General features: G+C 35.1%; 1 protein-coding gene across 4 annotated transcripts in view; it reads right to left on the reverse strand.

Annotated features, from left to right (window-relative positions):
• The window catches only part of COL4A5 (collagen type IV alpha 5 chain), a 254,630-nt gene that overhangs the window by 42,571 nt on the left and 189,463 nt on the right, over positions 1–22,596 (reverse strand). For 2 of the 4 annotated variants that reach the window (XM_018044170.1, XM_018044169.1), the window contains exons 30-37: positions 13,742–13,855; positions 10,219–10,227; positions 8,252–8,419; positions 7,300–7,389; positions 6,683–6,832; positions 5,012–5,110; positions 3,469–3,558; positions 2,802–2,941 (exon numbers count right to left, since the gene is read on the reverse strand). In XM_018044170.1, coding sequence (XP_017899659.1) covers positions 2,802–2,941; positions 3,469–3,558; positions 5,012–5,110; positions 6,683–6,832; positions 7,300–7,389; positions 8,252–8,419; positions 10,219–10,227; positions 13,742–13,855 — 860 coding nt within the window. The remainder of the gene's footprint in view (positions 1–2,801; positions 2,942–3,468; positions 3,559–5,011; positions 5,111–6,682; positions 6,833–7,299; positions 7,390–8,251; positions 8,420–10,218; positions 10,228–13,741; positions 13,856–22,596) is intronic. The other 2 variants (XM_005700226.2, XM_005700225.3) reach the window with 1 other exon arrangement.

Genomic DNA, 22,596 nt, shown 5'->3' on the forward strand with positions numbered 1-22,596 from the left:
GTTTGCTTGTGCATTTGGTGCCATGTTTAAGAAATAATTATCCTAACCCAAGGTCATAAGATATGTTTTTTTATAAGATTTTCTGCTTGTCAATTTTAACAAAAAAATCTATCTAGGATTATGACAAGAATTGTTCTGAGTCTATAGTATGATTAGATTTTAAGAAGGAGTAATGGAAGCTAGAAACATTATACCACATTAAAAGAATGTAGTCATTAAATATGAGTTATAGAAATCTTAGATACTATCTAGTCCACCTCTCTCATCTCACAGACAAATATTATGTACAGAATACTTTATAATTTACAAAGTGTTTTTTTAATCTAATTGAAACCTCACAATATCTCTGTGTAATAGGTTATATAATTCTTTCTATTTTAGTGACAAAGTAATGAAGATAGAAAAGAATTAAGTGACTTACAAGATCATTCAGACAGACTCAGGACTCAAGCTTCTGCCTATTAATTCCCTGTCCAGGGTTTTCAGTATACTTATATTAATTATGCTTTTTGACTAACAAGGACACTCTCTTATAAAGTACGTCATTTGTAAAACAAAGTACCATCTGACCTTTTACCACTATCCTTACTTCTTAACAAGTCACTAATTACAGCATATTTTTTCTTATGCTTGACATCTCCTGATCATACTATCATGTTCCTGAAACTTTTATTCTACTCTTCTTTTACAGTAATAGGCAGGAAGTCTTCATTTTGCTCAATAGTATGGGACTACAAAAATGAAAACGCAAGATGAAATCATATAACGAGATTTAAAAAAATCAATGGGAAAAACATGATTCTATGACCATTAAAAGTTTTTCTCATAACGTTAAAATCCTCTTCACATCAGTTACATATATAAAGAAAGTCAAGTTCATATGTTGATCATTTAGTCTTCACCAGCTTGCTTGGCTGCATATCTGAAGTCTCTCAAATGGTGGCAATGTAAACATTTCTTTGGTTGGCTATTTCGTCTCTAATTACATCTATATTAGATATAAATTTCACTTCCAGTGTTATTACCTTCCCTTTTTTAAACTGCACTTTCATCACTGTTGATCAGTTTTCTCTTTGATTATTCACTTTTTTAAAATTTCAAGTTGGTTTGTCAATGAGAGACAGAGGCAACACACCTACATGCTTTGCTGTCAATGCATGATGGGAAAACAGATTCATAGTGATTAATTACTGATAGAATTTGAAAGAATTGAAATGACTGCTCACTGATCATGATGCACAGTAGTTATTTACATAGTGGTTTAGGGACTGAAGACTAATATACCATGGTAACTTAAACCTGATCTGTATTGTGGACTGATGTCATTTAACTAATTTGTGGTAACAAATTTGGCATGTCAGACTGTACAAAGCAAAGACTGCCTGCATCTATTAGAACTGAGTGTAAGATCTTATTTTTTAAATGTGTCATCATTTTAAGATAAAATAATACCATCTGAAAGAAACAACAGAATACTTCAAACACATGACTTCCTGGTTTTATCAACTCTGCAAGTATCCAAGCTTAGTGTAGAATTTGCTTATTGAAATATATTTGTAGGCTGCGTAGAAAAACTAAGAGTTAGCATCTTACTTAGAGAGTTGAATACACTGTGGACACTGGCCAACTGAAACATGTTTTTCTGCTGTAATTTATTATAATTACAGAGATGAGTTGTTATGGTCATTTTGGTTCCATTATATGAATGCTAAAATTCGCTCAGTCTAGAAAAAATATGGATGAACATATTTATAAAATTTTTAAATGAAATTTAAAATCAATGAGTAAAGAATGGAGTTTGTAACAAATGGTTTTAAGTTATATGGACAATTTATTTGGGAAAAATATATAGTTCCTCATCTCACACAACATATAGAAAGGAAAAATTTAAACTCTATACTGCTAATCTGTAATTAATAAGCATAAATTTCTCTTGATTACTTCTTACAATAAGTTGATTGACTAGGCAATCAAAATATAGCCTTTTGTATACTATTAACAAGAAATTATCTTAAAAGTATTATTCAATGAATTCTTATCTCAGTGAGAGCTTTCACTAATTCCACAATTACTTTTCTAATACTCTCAAGTTTTGTGTTGTGACTGAATGATTGAACATCATTATGAGACAAACAATTCACTGGGAGAAGACACTTGAAATGTATCTAATAGACAATGGACGCATCTCAATTAGTTATAAAATACTTCTGCAAATTAATAGGAATTACTACTCTTTTACATGGGATTAAGCAGTTACCAAATATCTGAAAGTCCAATGATTCTTAAACAAGTTCTAAATTTGATTCCTTGAGAAATAACACCAAAGTTTTCACAGTGACTAGCGGCATAGAGGGATATGTAAAACTGTTTCGGAGAACTACTTCATACATGCATTTAAGAATACTATTTCACTGTCATTAATTTTATAAGTTACTTTGCTTGTAAGCTTCTTCGAGTTAGTTGATAATAATATTAGGACAAAGACCAGCAACTCCATACTAAAAGGGAAAGGAAAACCAAAACTAGGCAGAAATATGTCTTTCAGTTACTGAAACACACTCAAAGAGCAAGATAGAGAGAAAATAAAGAAATCAAAAAGATCCCCCCTTCATCCTTCTTTGGATTGGCTGCAAACTCTAAAGCAAATCTCCTTATAATATAAAAGAGAAAGGATGAATTTCTTGCCCAGAGATTCATGTCACACTACACTATATCACACTGTAGTTTAAGGAAGAGTTAGGAGAAAGCAGAGTGTTGAAGAAAAATCATATCTGCTCAGGCATATACCTGAGTAGGATTACCTTTGGGCCAGGAAGACCTGGAAGACCAATGCCTGAAATACCAGGATCACCTTTTTCTCCTTTCTGTCCAGGTAATCCTGGGGAGCCAGGTTGTCCAGGAACTCCAGGAGGTCCAGAAGACCCTTTTGCACCCTGTGGGCCTGTTAAAAACACATAACATGCAATCTTTTACAAAATATTGTATAGGATATATATAATGCACATGACCACACAAAAAGATTTTTAAAAAGAATTTCACAAAGTCTCATTTATATAAGAAAGGACTTTATAATCAGAATTGTATAAAAGCCTATTTTTAAAGGAAGTTTAAGTGAAAAGGAGTATGTGTTCATGCTAAGTCGCTTCAGTCAGGTCAGTCCCTTTATGACCCTATGGACTGTAGCCCATCAGGTTCTTGTGTCCATGCGATTCTCCAGGAAAGAATACTAGAGTGGGTTGAAAGGGGGTATAGTTGGAGAAAAAAAATGTAAGTTTGTGAATTCTTTCTAAAGTTCTGTCTCTTAATTCCCACATCAAATACTTGTGTAATGAGAGAGCTCTACCCACTGACTGCTTTAGATATCACCTCAGTTGGACTCTGTCAACAACAGTTTCTTTTCTCATAACAAAGATAGTCAACCATCTTCCATTAATGGGACTAAATATCTGGGAGATTTCCATCACTCACCTGGAAAACCCATATCACCCATGTTTCCTTTAAGTCCAGGAGGTCCTGTAAGTCCTGGCATTCCAGGGAGACCAGGGTTACCCTTGGGACCTAGAAAAGTCAAATTGCTTAAAATTAAAACAAGTGAGCAATATTATGGTTGCTTGGTTTCCTGGAATGGGTCGTAATTAAAATGAAAGCAAGAGGCTGACCAAATCTTAACATACGATAAAGTTCCACAGATCTAACTGGACATAAGACAGGCAAAAATTATCAAGAAATCTCCTTAGGAACATATTACAATATAATCACAGCAATAGAGGGCTCCCAATACACATTTATTTAAAAATGCAAGAATCTTGTGTCTTGCCCTAAAACTACTCCAATTATCTGAAGTCTTATTTGTTGTACACATATAACTATCACCAGGACATCTCGTTTCTTGCCCTAAAACTAGTCCAACCACTTGAAGTCTTATCTGTCATATGTGTATAACTACCTTACTATAGTTATCACAGATAAATCCAATTTAAAGAGTCTTTTAAAAAGATTCAGAAGCTTTCCCATTGAAAACCTTATCATGTGCAACCATAAGAGGTAACCTGTGGTTACCTCCCCAGGTTAACCAGTGGTAACCTGTCATGATACATACACCTTTGGCACATTAAGCCAGGGGTAGGTAAGAGCTGATGGAGAAGTATTGGACTATCTTCCCCCAACAGTCATGGCTACTGGGTTCAGTCATGGCTGCTGTGTTTGCATTCTTCCCAGAGCTTAGATACTTCAGTTCTGCGGTGTCACCTAGGTATTGTCCAAGGATCACAATGTTGCCTTCAACATTATTTGCTTTTATTTTTTCTTTCACACTGTCTTCTCACTTGGGAAAGAGAATGCAAAGTATATGAAAGATAGATAAGGAGATAATTCTTCCTTCCAACTACATTAAGATAATATAGTATACAGTCCAGAGCAGAATACCTGATCTAAAGGGCTCTTAGGAGGATGGTAACCAGCCATTCTTTATTGTTTAGGGGTCCAACTAAAAGAAAATGGTTTAAGAAGCAGCAATAAAAAGTTTTACTAGAAATTAAACAATCCACATTGCCTGTAAGAATGATTAATGCCGTAAAACATTACCAATGAAGGCTGTGAAATTCTTACTCCTAGAAACTTTTAAAACTAGAAATGGCAGTAATCTGTTTTACATGGTTTAATGATTAACTTGTCTGAAGGCAAAAAAATGAAAAGGGTGAATTTTTTAGGCTCCTAATAGATAACTGTCTAATTTACATATGCTACTATGTATATAAATAAAATATAGCACCTTATTTGGATGTACTTCTGATTCTGTGTACATTCTGAGGCCACAAAAAAGAAGAAATTGAGTAAAGAAAAATATCCTACAAATCTCTGTTGACATTTGTGCCAATGACAACACTTTTGTTAAGGAGAGGCCCATATCTCAGTTGCTTCAAATATCACTACACATGATAAATACATAATTACTCTGTTCCAGGGGTCAGGATCAGCCACCCAACTGCTACAGGTGGTTTATCATACTTACCTGATGGTCCTGGCAATCCAGGTGGTCCACTCAGTCCAGGTTGCCCTGGGTCTCCAGGCAAACCCTGGTAACCTTTTGGCCCTGCAACTCCAGGAATACCTTCCAAGGATGAGTATAAGAAAGACAAGTTAGGCTGATATTATTAATCATTAAATACATTTGGCAAAGCAAGCTACCCAAACTCTGAAATATAAATGAAATACAGGAACCAGTGACATTCTGATATAGTATGAACCAATAGCACTGGACTCATTAAAATCTCCCACTTTTTAATGTAGCTACCATTAAGAACTTCAGAGCACTCAATAATTAAGCCATTTTCCTCTTTGGGCTTCAGTTTCTTACACTGTAAAATGAAGGAATTGGGGCAGGCTGTCTCTACATTATCTCTTAGATTCTATAACTATCTTTCATAACCTTATATTAAGGCAAATACAGTTTACTGACACTATTTTGCAGATGGTATAATGGTAAGAGAAGCTTTGCAAGAAGTAAATCAAAAAATATAACTCATTTTAACAATAATACAAAATTAGGTGGCCTTGCCTCTTTCATGATTATATACAAAATTATAGTAATGTCTTAAAGTTCTTGTTTGAAGAGAAATCTCACCAAGCCCTGCTCACAGGGAAACTTATAACATCTATGTACAAACACTCACACACAAACATGGACTGACAATAGGAATGGTTTCAACACAGAAAGAGCCACAAACCTTACCTCAATCTGCAAATAAACATAGTTTAAAAATTCCATGTTGTTTGAAAGGATATTCTATGCAGATTGGATTATGTTTTATTTATTGATTTGTGCTTATTCATATTTTTCTCCTGGTGGTTCAGCTGGTCAAGAATCCGCCTGTAATGCGGAGGACCTAGGTTCGATCCCTGAGTAGAGAAGATACCCTGGAGAAGAGAATGGCTACCCACTCTAGTATTCTGGCCTGAAGAATCCCATGGACTATCCATGGGGTTGCAAGGAGTCAGACACAACTGAGCAACTTTCACTTCATGTATTTTCTGATGCTTTGTTATGAATATGTTATAGTTTTATAAAAAGAATAAAGGATTTTTATTTTAAAAATCTGTTATGTTTCATATCTCATTTGCTTCTAATAAAATAACTGTAATAACACAATTGTTCCCTAGACCTACTTTCGGCAACCTTCCCCAGGGGTGAGTTTGGCTGTTCTTAGTCCAATATTTGTTTATTCTTCTAGGTTAGAATAACAGTGAACTGTACTTAAAAATCAAGTATGATATGGGTATCAAAAGTCTTTAGGAAAATAGTATACCACTCATCCTCATTTGGTTTTTAAGAAAAAAAAATTTAAAGGGCCAGGAAATTTCCCAAACATTGAAATCTGTTTTCCAAGCAATTCTGTTTATTTATCCATTTTCTCTTGATCATATTCTATAAACTACTTTCTGGAAGGCTTGAAAGTGACTGTTTATTTTAAAGACTCATAGTTTGTGATAGATAAACTACAAAGAAAATAGTCAAGCAAAAGTTGATCGGTGAAACAGTACAAATCAGTGAAAACTAACTTACATTACCAAAATTTGATATACCTAATTACCTTAATCCTGGATTACAAGTCACTTTGCATGCTAATAAAAATTAAACTTCATACACACCAGGAGAAAAATTCAAATAAATGCATTCACTCACCTGGTAGGCCAGGGTCCCCTTTCTCTCCTTTTGAGCCCAGCAGATCTGGATCCATTGGCCCAGGAAGGCCTGGAAGGCCAGGCTCTCCTTTACTACCTTTCTCTCCTGCAGGGCCAGGAAGTCCTGGCTGACCCTGCAAACCATCATCACCTAAAACCAACATGTGTGGGGAAGACACAGCAGATCAGGTTCATCCATCCAGGATTAATGCATATAAAGATTATTCATGTGTTACACAGTTGGGTAGGCCACTGACCACCCTAAACACTCATGCACCTTATTTACTGTCTATAAATAACTCAAGCTCACTTTTACATTCAAACAACAATCTCTCTCCTGGTGTTCTCTGACAAATACAGACTGTAAAAAAAAATAAAAATTAAATCCCTGTATGTTGTTATTTTGAGTTAATGCTTATCATATTTCATAGTATTCAAACTAAACATGCTATCAAACTGGAAACAGGAACTACTTAAATGCCATGTCACCTAGAAACAAAATACAAGTAAAGCATTGCTCATTTTTAAGCAGTCAAACAAAAGTATTCTGTATTGATGCAAACCAAAATTTTTAATTTTCTTTCTTTCATATATCTGCCAGCAAACCCTGAATATTACCTTTGAGACCAGGAACACCACTCCTGCCAGGAATTCCCAAAGGTCCTGGTGGGCCTGGAGGTCCCATCATACCCATTTCACCTTTGGCACCTTTGAAAAATATCAATAGGTACAATTTTACCTTTCCTTGACCTTGGAAAGATAAAAGATCAGTTTAAAGATGTCAACCAGAAAACTACTGAGTTAGAGGGAAGGTACTATAAGGTTTGCCCCTTTGCAACTATTGTAATCTTAGTGACCACTACTGTCTATGTCACTGTGGTAGTTAGTCTCTAAATATGGTCCCCAAGTGAACTGCACTTCCCAGTACACACAGCTTTGTGTACCCTTCTCCCCTTGAATTGGGATGAGTCTGTGCCTTAACCTTGACTATGTGTCCCTGTATAACTCCCAAGGCTAGATGATAAGAATTCTTCCAGCTTCCCACCTGGGGCTCTTAGAATACTCACTTTCAGTTTTGGGGATTCTCTCTTTTGGAAACCAACTGCCCTGGAAAAAGAGCAACTACCCTGATACTAGCATATGTGAGGTACCTCTGTGGATAATGAGATACCATGTGAAGAGGCCAATGAACACTCAGGTGTCACAGTAATGCCACGTTGGAAGTAGATCCTTCATCCCAACCACTCCAGCTGGAACCACGTGGATCAGAGATAAACAACCCTGTGTAAGTCATCCAATAATTCCTGACCCATAAAATCTTGAGCAAAACTAAAGACTGCTTTAAATCATCATATTTTGGGGTCATTTGTTACACAGCAATATATAACTGGAGCTCTCAGAGAGAAAAAGTGCATTGCAAATAGGAAAGTAAGTTTCCCACAATCAGAGACATTTAATACATTTCCCTAAAGGATAGTGTCTATAGAGAAAAGTACAAGAGAATTAATACACCAGAGTCATATTAGTTCTAATTTCTGGAATCCAAAACCAGGGAAGGCTAAAAAATTACCTGGAAAGCCAGAGGCACCTGCTTTTCCTGGGAGCCCTGGTGACCCTGGGGGTCCCATAGGACCTGGTGCTCCAGGGATCCCTGGGCTGCCTCTCTCACCAGGAGGTCCTGGAACATCAAATCCAGGAGGCCCTGGATCCCCCTTCTCTCCTGGTAGTCCATGCAAGCCTAGTTAATACAAACCAATATTAAAAAGTATTGAAGCAGTTTTAAGAGATGTATCTGGTTATTTTTCTAGCAAACAGGTAATAGAATCCTGTATATAACAAACCTAACAGTGAGTTAGGGATAGTTTTGTTATCATGCACAGAAAATAATCTAATAATAAAACTTTAGGATTTTCAAGTGTATTTCCCTAAGAATGGACTTCTGAAATTATTTCTCAAAAAAGACCAATCTTTTCTTAATTACTACAATCACATGCTATTTTTAATAAAATGTAATAAAAATACCAAAAAACTGAAATAAAAAAGACATAAGAATACAATCCTATATCATGGCTATTATAGTCAATTAATACATTAATACAATTATACAGTCAAATGCTTACTCTCAATTTCTTCTAATTCCAGTGCAGTAACAAACAGTCTGTGATTTGACACTGGTCCACTGCCCACACTTGGATTTCCACTATTCTAAGGTATTATGAATTATTAAGATGTATTTCTATAATCCATAAAAAATTAATTAATGAATAAGTCAGTTACATGGGCCCTCTTGACTTCATTTTGGCTTTGTTTTAACATGTTGTTTTAATAACACATTACTATTAGTTTTTGATGTTAACTTTTGTTTCTCAGTAATCTAGCCAGGATTTTATAGAAAAATTATGATATGCAAAAATACACTCCAGAAAACAAGGTAGTTAAAAAAGAATATGTTTAATGAAAGGGATTACACTACAAATATAGTGCAAGTTCCCACACCAACACCTATCAGCTATGTGACTTCCTAAGTCACTTAAAGTTATTGGTCTTCATCTGGTAAATGGGGATGTGCCATAATGGACTGAAAGCTGGGGGTGAAACAGGTGACCATTCCAAGCATTTCTTCAACAATATGACCAGTTTTACTGTTGAAGATTCACAGGCAATTATTGTTATAAGAGAACAAGATGGCTGGTATTTTAAGACCTGTTTGGTGTCATATTACCAGCATGCCTTTAAACTGGTAAAATTCACTTTGAAGATGAGAGATTTCCATTTAGTTGGCACAGTAGTGATGATTCCAATGATGCCATTTCATAGTAAAAAATACTATTAAAGGGGAGAGATATTTTAAATTTATGAAATATGATGAGATACCTGATAATGTACACAATTATAGCTCTACATGGATCACTGTTTATTGTTATATTATAGCCCAAGTAGTTTTTAATAGCTGAGTTTTCAAGATAACTATTTTGCCCTTTGAAATATGCTCCAATAGAGCAGTTCTACAAAATAATTAAAAGACTTCAATGTGGATAAATCTTGTTGCTTTCCAAGTTTAAAGCTTAAAGATATGGCTTTTGGAAAAAGAAAACAGGTGAATAAGGTATGAAGATCTAATGTAATAACATGGTGACTATCACTAATAACATTATTACATAATTACAATTTGCTAATATAGTAGAACTTAAGGGTTCTCACACACACAAATCAGTAAATATGTAAGGTGTTGGATGTGAGAACTTGATTGTGAAAATTCTTTCACAATGTATACATATATCAAATCATCACATTATACATTTGAAATATATTACAATTATCTATGCCTTTTACACCTCAATAAAGCTCAAAAAATAAATCAAAAAGAAAAATAAATATCCTATTTACAGCTTCTCAGAACTGTTTTCATGTGCTATCTTTTGCATCTTTTATGATGATGCTATTATATTTGGATGATTTTTTCTACTATTTGTTCCAATATAATAAATTCTCAATATTAAAAAAGAAAAATACGGCTTTGAGTGAGAACTACAATACCTGGTAGACCTGAAGTTCAAGAGGCAGGAAGTTACAGTTCAGCAGCAAGATGAATCACCCAAGCAGAAGCAAGTTGCAAAAAGATTAATTAGGTTAGGAAACAAAACTAACCATGTCAAGATTAGAACAAAGTCTACAAATAGAATTTATTAGATATTGATTCACTACTAACATATTAGTAATGAGTAAAGAAACTTGTTTTAGGCATTTGCTCAGATGCTTATAAACATATACTATAAGTATGTTTGCCAATAGAATAAAATATTTACTTCAGAAAAATACTTTTTGATGAAGATCAGCAGTACACTCTTATTTATTTCTCTTTATACTGCTTTGAATGATCATTTCAGAATTTAAGCTCTTAAAGGTTAGTTAGATATAAAATTAAACTTGATTTTGTACCCTAACAGGTTAGGTTGTTGTTTAGACCCTAAGTCATGTCCGGCTCCTTGTGACCCCATGGACTGCAGTCCGCCAGGCTCTTCTGTCCATAGGATTTCCCAGGCAAGAGTACTGGAGTGGATTGACATTTCCTCCTCCAGGGGATCTTCCCAATCCAGGGATCAAACCCACATATTGTCAGGCGGGTTCTTTACCACTAAGCCACCAGGGAAGCCCTTACAGGTTAGGTACAGAGAACTCAATAATTATTAGTGCATGTCTATGATGAAGCAAACTACATGTTCTAGGCTAAGATCTCTTCATTGTTATTAGTAATAACAGTAACATATGTTATGCTGTATTTTTCACAGCATAGATCTTTTCCATGACTATTGTCAGGAATTGGCATCCGGTAAAATCCAGGATGAAGAAAGTTAATATGAATTCAAAAGTTCTGCTGAATCTTATACAATAACAGGAATTAATGGATATATCTATAGAGGCTAAGTGCATTAGAGGTGTATAATGCTCTTAATTTATTGACAGCCAAATGGAACAAGCTAATGGAAAAAAAAATTACAAAAACATGCATTATATGTGAAAATGTTACACACACACACACAGTCCAAGGGTTTTATAGCCAAAAAAGTTAAAAATGACAATGTACTCTCCTTCATCTATGAAAATGATATGACTAATGCCTTTTTTCTTTGATTCACATTAGTGGTGATAAGTTTGAACCCATTTAGCCATGCATGTGTTCCTGAGACTGGACAAGTGTACAACACATTTGACTCAGGTTAGGGTATTACCTGTGAACATGGAATTGAGTATATTTAACTGACCTCTAAAATGATTCACTGAAGCAATTATCTTCCAGCTATTGGCCAGATCAAATAATAAGAACCAACAACTTCCATTTCTCCCTTACCAGGGCATAAGATGAAAAGCATTCTGCTCCTTGTCCTTTGGCATTTTTACCTATTGCCAAATGAGGAATTGATATTCAACAAGTCTTTAAGTTAAAAACATGCATTAAACCATACAGTCTGCTTTGGAAAAAAAGAGTGACAAATAGTAAAGTTTAATTAAATAATAGCAGAAAACTGGAGTCAAAAGAAAAGCCTGAAAAGGATATATCTCTGGAGAAATGACAAGATAGAATACTTTGCAGTAAGTTTACTACTACAAAATGAAACACAGAAAGTATATTAAATAAGGTTTTTATTTTAAAAATAGGTAGTAGTTAGAATTTCAGCCATGCAGTATAAGTAGGGTGTATCAAGATATTAGTAGTAGCCTTGCTGATAGTCCTGTTATTGAGATGTACAAACAAAAATTATGGTATTTTTGAAATGCACGAAGACAATATTCTGCTTTGGTGATTCATATAAAATTTACTTTAAAAGTGAGTATACATTGCTATTATCAAATATAAAATATAGTCATCCAATGGTAAAAAAAATGTGATTTGAGAATATTTCTATATTAATAAGAATGTATTCAATACACTTTTTGCAGCAGTCACTGTTAACTTCATTTATTTGTTGAACCATATTAGTTCAGATCTTCAAATGTATGGCAAAATATATATTTACAGAAGAAAGAGATGAGATTAAATTCAGCATCATTACTTTTCCCCCTGCCCATCCTATATAGACTTTATAAATATACCTATATATCCATGAATTAGAGAGGACATTAGATGAATAAAATATTGTAGAATATTAGCTAAATTTTAAAAAGCATTAAAACACAAATAAATCTATTTTTATTTTGTTCAGATTGGAATTAATTGGTATTAATAATCTATTTTTATTCTTGCTCATCAGTGATTTAAGAGTTCAAAATGCTTCTGAAACCTTATGTAATTTGGGGAAACAAAATGAAAAAACATAACAGAAATAATAAATTCATTTTAGCCATTTTGTGAAATAGCAGGCCAAGACTATAATGACCAAACGTAAAAATTAATTGTTTTTTTCTCAAGATCCCTCTGCTATGCTAGTTAGACAGAAGGGTTTCTCATTAATGTTGAAGCACCTGCTTCTTTACCAGTTGGTTCAAAGCAACACCGTAAGTTTTCTTTTTTATTTCTAAATCAGTAGTGACATGTTAGGGGCCATTTAAAAATAGGTACAATGTGCCATAAAATAAATGTTTAAAGTAGGACATAAGCAAAAATAACCTTTACTTTTCAGGCTTTTTATATTGTTAATCAGTGTTTCTAGATTTTTAGCATAATCAACTAACAAAATAGCTATTGGCATTTAAGGTCAGAAACATATTCCATTGCTTCAAAGTCAACAATTGTATATCTGAACGGTGCATTTAAGTCATCCAACGTATTCATGTGAATTAAGGAATGACTAAATGTTCCATATTTGCTTTAATTTCATACATTATTATGGTACTTTGCAATAACAAAATCTTGGCCCACGTGTGAACCTTACTATATCTTCCTAGATTAAGATAAAAGTAATTCATATCACCAAATAGTTCAGAATCTGTAAACTCTCACATGAACATAGAGGAATCATATGATTCTCTATGACATCGCAAGCTGACAAATCTTTTTTGAGTATTCACATTAAAAAGAAATCTTAAAAACCTTAAAAAACTCATAACCTTAGCATGCTTATGAGTTGTAAAGTAAATGTTGATTTATGGGCAAAAGAAGAGAAAATTCAATTAAACTCACTTATTTAAAAAATTGAGGATGCCTAAAAACTATTTTTAATAGGATTTTTAAAATCCTGTGCTAAGAAATGTTATGAGGTTTCACAGACAAAGCTCTATTAATGCCATATAGCTACTCAGGTCTGAAATGATTAGCACCAGAAGTTCCTAAGATTCCAACGGTATGATTAGCTCAACGATTATAAGCCATGGAAACATACTGCAATTGCTAAACTGCACTGTTGTTAATAGATCAATCTTAAATGAACAGAGAGGGCAAATATCAGGTAATATTAGCTCTTCTGCTGTGATCTGTGCTCTTTTGCTTTTACATAATTATATACGTGGACATGTTAACTCTCAGATCTGCTTTCTGTAAGACTATTACACAGGTTACACTTTATTGAGGGGCTAACCACCTCTACATAAATGTGCTACAAATGCATATTTACTCCAATCTTACCAGGTTGGCCTATTGGTCCAGGAATTCCTGGTGGCCCTGGTGGTCCCTGAAAACCTGTTCCTGGCAATCCAGGAGGCCCCATTGGCCCAGGTTGTCCATTTGGTCCAATGTCACCTTTAAGGAATAAATATAGTTTAGATATTAAAAACAACAGCTGAGTCACTCGTCTTTAGCATTGGGTCACAAAGTTATAATTACAAGGATTTTGTAGTATGTTTTAACTTATGTTTGCTAAACATTAACTTTCAGAATCAGTTACGTCATGCCCAAAAATTCCTACTTGAATTCTCATTGAAAATGCGTATTTGTATAGACAGACAGTATATGTATAGACAGACAAATGTGGGGAGAATTGACTATGTCTTCCCATCCACACAGAAGACTTTTCAAGTTCTTAGTAACAGTTTTAATTTTTTTCCACAAATACATTAGGCAGATTATGTTTTATTCATTTCCAAATATGACACAAATTTGTTTTTGCAAATTACACTTTATTTCCTATTTATTTCACTATTTACAAACACACCATTCTATTTGTCACAATGATATTTTGCATGTTATTTCTGCTACCTGGAACATCCTTCCTTAAAGATTCAGTTCAAATGTCACCTCTTATATTGCTTCGCAAGGCACCTTAGAAGAGGCCCTGAACAAAAGTAACACATAAGGTAAACTGAATGCTTCCAAAGTCATCTTTTCATTTTTGTTTAATGATTCCAATGGTCAATCTTAAGCACATTTTCTCCCTCATGTAGTTCTTTCCTGATGGATATTAGCCTTACTAATTTATTATTGGTCACTATATTGCCTTGAAAATGTTGTATCAATTTCTCCTAAGTTTTAATACCCAATCACTGGTATAAATACATCTAGTGGGTGAACTTTTACTGTGATCTGCTTGCTGTGTTTTGACTGTGGTCTATTGGTCCAAAACATTAGTGATACATACTCATAAAGCTTTCTATTGAGATCACCAAGATCATGGTAATGCCTTCTATGATTTTTTTTTATAGTAGAGAACAATCTCTGAGATATTCAAGAACAGAATCAATGCCTTTGTGTTTCAAGTGATTAAAGTAGTAGGCATACAATAAGAACATAATAAATGTTTGAGAAACAAAGGAATTACATAGCAGAAAGTCCCCAATTCTTTTTTTTTTCTAGCACCTTAGGAACTTTACTGAGTTTTAATATTTGAGAATGAATCCTATGTAGGATGTGGGGATTCTATACTTCAGTGGTTAGGCAAATGATTCACAGGGAGCTGATATTTAAACTAGGCTTCAACCTCTTTCTTCCCAACCTCTGTCTCAAGGCTGTTATTATAAACAAAGTATAGTGAGAGAGCAATTTCCATATAGAGATTGCTAGCCACATAGCTTATCATTTGAAATGTTTCTATCTGTAAGTTTTGGTGTCACAGGTCTAAGCCTGGGGAGGTAGGTGATAGGAAACACTACCTGTAACTTTGACTATCACAGTTAAATAGCTAGCCAGAACTCTCTACTCAAAGACAGGAAGGTATTTTTATTTTCTTAATATAAATTTATCTATTTTAATTGGAGGCCAATTACTTTACAATATTGTAGTAGTTTTGCCATACATTGACATGAATCCACCATGGGTATACCTGTGTTCCCCATCCTGAACCCCTCTCCCACCTCCCTCCCCATTCCATCCCTCTGGGTCATCCCAGTGCACCAGCCCTGAGCACCCTGTCTCATTCATCGAACCTGGACTGGCGATTCATTTCACATATGATAATATACATGTTTCAATGCCATTCTCCCAAAACATCCCACCCTCGCCCTATCCCACAGAGCCCAAAAGACTGTTCTATACATCTGTGTCTCTTCTGCTGTCTCACATATAGGGTTATTGTTACCATCTTTCTAGATTCCATATATATGTGTTAGTATATTGTATTGGTGTTTTTCTTCCTGGCCTACTTCACTCTGTATAATAGGCTCCAGTTTCATCAACCTCATTAGAACTGATTCAAATTGTGTTCTTTTAAATGGCTGAGTAATATTCCATTGTGTATATGTACCACTGCTTTCTTATCCATTCATCTGCAAATGGACATCTAGGTTGCTTCTATGTCGTGGTTATTATAAACAGTGCTACGATGAATACTGGGGTACACATGTTTCTTTCAATTCTGATTTCCTCGGTGTGTATGTCCAGCAGTGGGATTGCTAGGTCATATGGCAGTTCTATTTCCAGTTTTTTAAGGAATCTCCACACTGTTCTCCATAGTGGCTGTACTGTTGCATTCTCACTAACAGTGTAAGAGGGTTCCCTTTTCTCCACACCTTCTCCAGCATTTATTGCTTGTAGACTTTTGGATCGCAGCCATTCTGACTGGCATGAAATGGTACCTCATTGTGGTTTTGATTTGCATTTCTCTGATAATGAGTGATGTTGATCATCTTGTCATGTGTTTGTTAGCCATTTGTATGTCTTCTCTGGAGAAATGTCTCTTTAGTTCTTTGGCCCATCTATTGATTGGGTCATTTATTTTGTTGGAATTGAGCTGCAGGAGTTGCTCGTATATTTTTGAGATTAATTCTTTGTCAGTTGCTTTATTTGCTATTATTTTCTCCCATTCTGAAGGCTGTCTTTTCACCTTGCTTATAGTTTCCTTTGTTTGCAAAAGCTTTTAAGTTTAATTAGGTCTCATTTATTTATTTTTGCTTTTATTTCCATTACTCAGGGAGGTGGGTCATAGAGGATCCTGATGTGATTTATGTCGGAGAGTGTTTTGCCTATGTTTTCCTCTAGGAGTTTTATAGTTAGTTTCTGGTCTTATGTTTAGATCTTTAATCCATTTTGAGTTTATTTTTGTGTATGGTGTTAGAAAATGTTCTAGTTTCATTCTTTTACAAGTGGTTGACCAGTTTTCCCAGCACCACTTGTTAAAGAGATTGTCTTTTCTCCACTGTATATTCTTGCCTTCTTTGTGGAAGATAAGGTGTCTATAGGTGCGTGGATTTATCTCTGGGCTTTCTATTTTGTTCCATTGATCTATATTTCTGTCTTTGTGCCAGTACCACACTGTCTTGATGACTGTAGCTTTATAGTGTATCCTGAAGTCAGGCAGGTTGATTCCTCCAGTTCCATTCTTCTTTCTCAAGATTGCTTTGGCTATTCAAGGTTTTTTGTATTTTCATACAAATTATGAAATTATTTGTTCCACTTCTCTGAAAAATACCATTGGTAGCTTGATAGGGATTGCATTGAATCTATAGATTGCTTTGGGTTATACTCATTTTCACTACATTGATTCTTCCAATCCATGACCATGGTATATTTCTCCATCTATTTGTGTCCTCTTTGATTTCATTCACCAGTGTTTTGTAGTTTTCTATATATAGGTCTTTTGTTTCTTTAGGTAGGTATATTCCTAAGTATTTTATTCTTTTCATTGCAATGGTGAATGGGCTTGTTTCCTTAATTTCTCTGTTTTCTCATTGTTAGCGTATAGGAATGCAAGGGATTTCTGTGTGCTAATTTTATATCCTGCAACTTTACTATATTCATTGATTAGCTCTAGTAATTTTCTGGTGGAGTCTTTTGGGTTTTCTATGTAGGGGATCATGTCATCTGCAAACAGTGAGAGTTTTACTTCTTATTTTCCAATCTGGATTCCTTTTATTTATTTTTCTGCTCTTACCACTGTGGCCAAACTTTCAAAACTATGTTGAATAGTAGTAGTGAGAGTGGGTACCCTTGTCTTGTTCCTGACTTTAGGGGAAATGCTTTCAATTTTTCACCATTGAGGATAACGTTTGCTGTGGGTTTGTCATATATAGCTTTTATTATGTTGAGGTATGTTCCTTCTATTCCTGCTTTCTGGAGGGTTTTTATCATAAATGAATGTAGAATTTTATCAAAGGCTTTCTCTGAATATATTGAGATAATCATACAGCTTTTATCTTTCAATTTGTTAATGTGGTGTATTACATTGATTGATTTGCGGATATTGAAGAATCCTTGCATCCCTGGGATAAAGCCCACTTGGTCATGATGTACAATCTTTTTAATATGTTGTTGGATTCTGTTTGCTAGAATTTTGTTAAGGATTTCTGCATCCATGTTCATCAGTGATATTGGCTTGTAGTTTTCTTTTTTTATGGCATCTTGTCTGGTTTTGGTATTAGCATGATGGTGGCCTCATAGAATGAATTTGGAAGTTGACCTTCCTCTGCAATTTTCTGGAAGAGTTTGAGTAGGATAGGTGTTAGCTCTTCTCTAAATTTTTGGTAGAATTCAGCTGTGGAGCCGTCTGGTCCTGGGTTTTTGTCTGCTGGAATATTTCTGATTAGAGTTTCAATTTCCATGCTTGTGATAGGTCTGTTAAGATTTTCTATTTCTTCCTGGTTCAGTTTTGGAAAATTGCACTTTTCTAAGAATTTGTCCATTTCGTCCACGTTGTCCATTTTATTGGCATATAGTTGCTGATGATAGTCTCTTATGATCCTTTGTATTTCTGTGTTGTCTGTTGTGATCTGTCCATTTTCATTTCTAATTTTGTTGATTTGATTTTTCTCCCTTTGTTTCTTGATGAGTCTGGCTAATGGTTTGTCAATTTTATTTATCCTTTCAAAGAACCAGCTTTTGGCTTTGTTGATTTTACTATGGTCTCTTTTGGTTCTTTTGCATTTATTTCTGCCCTAATTTTTAAGATTTCTTTCCTTCTACTAACCCTCGGGTTCTTCATTTCTTCCTTTTCTGGTTGCTTTAGGTGTACAGTTAGGTTATTTATTTGACTTTTTTTTTTCTTGTTTCTTGAGGTAAACCTGTATTGCTATGAACCTTCCCCTTAGCACTGCTTTAACAGTGTCCCATAGGTTCTGGGTTGTTGTGTTTTAATTTTCATTTGTTTCTATGCATATTTTGATTTCTTTTTTGATTTCTTCTGTGATTTGCAGCATGTTGTTCAGCTTCCATATGTTGGAATTTTTAATAGTTTTTCTCCTGTAATTGACATCTAATCTTACTGTATTCAGAAGCAGAGACATTACTTTGCCGACTAAGGTCCGTCTAGTCATGGCTATGGTTTTTCCAGTAGTCATGTATGGATGTGAGAGCTGGACTGTGAAGAAGGCTGAGCACCGAAGAATTGATGCTTTTGAACTGTGGTGTTGGAGAAGACTCTTGAGAGTCCCTTGGACTGCAAGGAGATCCAACCAGTCCATTCTGAAGGAGATCAGCCCTGGGATTTCTTTGGAAGGAATCATGCTAAAGCTGAAACTCCAGTACTTTGGCCACCTCATGCAAAGAGTTGACTCATTGGAAAAGACTCTGATGCTGGGAGGGATTGGGGGCAGGAGGAAAAGGGGACGACAGAGGATGAGATGGCTGGATGGCATCACGGACTCGATGGACATGAGTTTGGGTGAACTCCGGGAGTTGGTGATGGACAGGGAGGCCTGGCATGCTGTGATTCATGGGGTCACAGAGTCGGACATGACTGAGCGACTGAACTGAACTGAAATGAACTTACTGTACTGTGATCAGAAAAGATGCTTGAAATGATTTCAATTTTTTTGAATTTACCAAGGCTAGATTTATGGCCCAGGATGTGATCCATCCTGGAGAAGGTTCCATGTGCACTTGAGAAAAAGGTGAAATTCATTGTTTTGGGGTGAAATGTCCTACAGATAGCAATTAGGTCTAACTGGTCTATTGTGTCATTTAAAATTTGTGTTTCCTTGTTAATTTTGTGTTTAGTTGATCAATCCATAGGTGTAGGTGGAGTATTAAAGTCTCCCACTATTATTGTGTTATTGTTAATTTCCCCTTTCATACTTGTTAGCATTTGCCTTACATACTGCGGTGCTCCTATGTTGGGTGCATATATACTTATAACTGTTATATCTTCTTGGACTGATCCTTTGATCATTATGTAGTATCCTTTTTTTGTCTCTTTTCACAGGCTTTATTTTAAAGTCTATTTTATCTGATATGAGTATTGCTACTCCTGCTTTCTTTTGGTCTCTATTTGTGTTAAATATCTTTCTCCAGCCCTTCACTTTCAGTCTGTATGTGTCCCTTGTTTTGAGGTGTGTCTCTTGTAGACAGCATATATAGGGGTTTTGTTTTTGTATCCATTCAGCCAGTCTTTGTCTTTTGGTTGGGGCATTCAACCCATTTACATTTAAGGTAATTATTGATAAGTATGATCACGTTGCCATTTACTTTGCTGTTTTGGGTTCAGGTTTATACACCCTTTCCGTGTTTCCTGTCTAGAGAAGATCCTTTAGCATTTGTTGAAGAGCTGGTTTGGTGGTGCTAAATTCTCTCAGCTTTTGCTTGTCTGTAAAACTTTTGATTTCTCCTTCATATTTGAATGAGATCCTTGCTGGGTACAGTAATCTGGGTTGTAGGTTTTTCTCTTTCATCACTTTAAGTATATGTCCTGCCATTCACTTCTGGCCTGAAGAGTTTCTATTGAAAGATCAGCTGTTATCCTTATGGGAATCCCCTTGTGTGTTATTTGTTGTTTTTCCCTTGCTGCTTTTAATATTTGTTCTTTGTGTTTGATCTTTGTTAATTTGATTAATATGTGTCTTGGGGTGTTTCACCTTGGGTTTATCCTGTTTGAGACTCTCTGGGTTTCTCGGACTTGGGTGCCTATTTCCTTCCCCATTTTAGGTAAGTTTTCAACTATTATCTCCTGAAGTATTTTCTCATGGTCTTTCTCTTTGTCTTCTTCTTCTGGGACTCCTATGATTCCAAGGTTGCAGCATTTAACATCATCCCAGATGTCTCTGAGGTTGTCCTCATTTCTTTTAATTCTTTTTTCTTTTTTCCTCTTTTCTTCATTTATTTCTACCATTCTATCTTCTACCTCACTGATCCTATCTTCTGTCTCTGTTATTCTACTGTTGGTTTCCTCCAGAGTGTTTCTGATCTCATTTATTGCATTATTCATTATATTGACTCTTTTTTATTTCTTCTAGGACCTTGTTAAACATTTCTTGCATCTTCTCAATCCTTGTCTCCAGGCTATTTATCTGTTACTCCATTTTGTTTTCAAGATTTTGGATCATTTTCACCATCATTATTTGGAATTCTTTATCAGGTAGATTCTTAATCAGGTAGATTTGGTGGGCATTTATCCTGTTCCTTTACCTGCTAGGTATTTCTCTGCCTTTTCATCTTGTTTAGATTGCTGTGTTTGAGGTGGCCTTTCCATATTCTGGCAGTTTGTGGTTCCTCTTTATTGTGGAGGTTCCTCACTGTGGGTGGGGTTGAACGGGTGGCTCGTCAAGGTTTCCTGGTTAGGGAAGCTTGTGTCAGTGTTCTGGTGGGTAGAGCTGGATTTCTTCTCTCTGGAGTGCAATGAAGCATCCAGTAGTGAGTTCTGAGATGTCAGTGGGTTTGGTGTGACTTTGGGCAGCCTGTATACTGAAGCTCAGGGCTATGTTCCTGTGTTGCTGGAGAATTTGCGTGGTATGTTTTGCTCTGGAACTTGTTGGCCCTTGGGTGGTGCTTGGTTTCAGTGTAGGTATGGAGGCTTTTGATGAGCTCTTATCGATTAATGTTCCCTGGATTCAGGAGTTCTCTGGTGTTCTCAGGATTTGGACTTAAGCCTCCTGCCTCTGGTTTTCAGTCTTATTCCTACAGTAGCCTCAAGACTTCTCCCATCTCCTTTCAAGGCAATGGGCTATCTTTCTGGGTGCCTGATGTCCTCTGCCAGCATTCAGAAGTTCTTTTATAGAATTTGCTCAGTGTTCAAATGTTCTTTCGATGAATTTGTGGGAGAGAAAGTGGTCTCCCCGTCCTATTCTTCCACCATCTTAGGACTGCCAGGAAGGTATTTTTAAAAGTGCTTATCTGAGAATTTGTATTGGTTCAGTTTGGGGCCTATGCTGGCAAAATACAGCTTGGTTAAATTTTTTTCTGCTGTTCTGTTGCTTTAATGGGAATCAATCCAATTATTTTCAGGAGCATGGGGTTGTTCAGACTTTTCTCAGAGGGCGAAACTGTTTACCAGGAGAGTCTAGTTCCTTGCAAGCCAGAAAGGAAAAAAGAAACAATCACCAAACCAGTTAAGATGAATTCTATTCATATATATAATTGGGAAATAAAAATCAAGGGGATAGAAGAAACCAATAAAGAAATGAACAAAGGACATGAGCCGTTTACATGAAAAAAAATATCCTTTAAACATATGAAAAGATGGCCTATTTCACTCATAATAATGGAAATACCATTATTTTAACTATAAATTTAAATTATCCTGAAAGTAAAGACAAAGGACCTAGTATATCCAAAGAAATTTTTTAAAAAGAACAAAGTTGGAGAACTTACATTACCTGACATCAAGTCATACTATAAAACTACTGTAATATAAACAGTTGCTACTGACTCAGGATAGTAAAATAGATAGGTATAATTGCCAGCACAGAAATACGCCTAAACATAAAAAATTATTTGATTTTTGACACAGGCACCAACATAATCCAATGGGGAGAGAGCTATTTTATTTTATTTTTTTTAATTTTATTTTTTTTATTTTTTAAATTTTAAAATCTTTAATTCTTACATGCATTCCCAAACATTACTATCATGTAAGAATTGAATCGCCAGTCTATGTCTGATGCAGGATACAGCATGCTTGGAGAGAGCTATTTTAAATAAATGATGCTAAGCAAAAATCATTTTAAATGGATGACAGATAGTCTCCAATATAAAAGCTAAAACTGTAAAACTTACAAAAATAAAACAGAATATATTTGTAACTTTGGAACAGGGAAAGTTTTCTTAGGCAAAACACAGAAAATAATAATCATACAATAAAAAACTGATAAATTTATGAAAAATCAATAAAATTAAAACTTTTG

This window comes from Capra hircus, assembly GCF_001704415.2.
Source record: "Capra hircus breed San Clemente chromosome X unlocalized genomic scaffold, ASM170441v1, whole genome shotgun sequence".
Taxonomy (NCBI): domain Eukaryota; kingdom Metazoa; phylum Chordata; class Mammalia; order Artiodactyla; family Bovidae; genus Capra; species Capra hircus.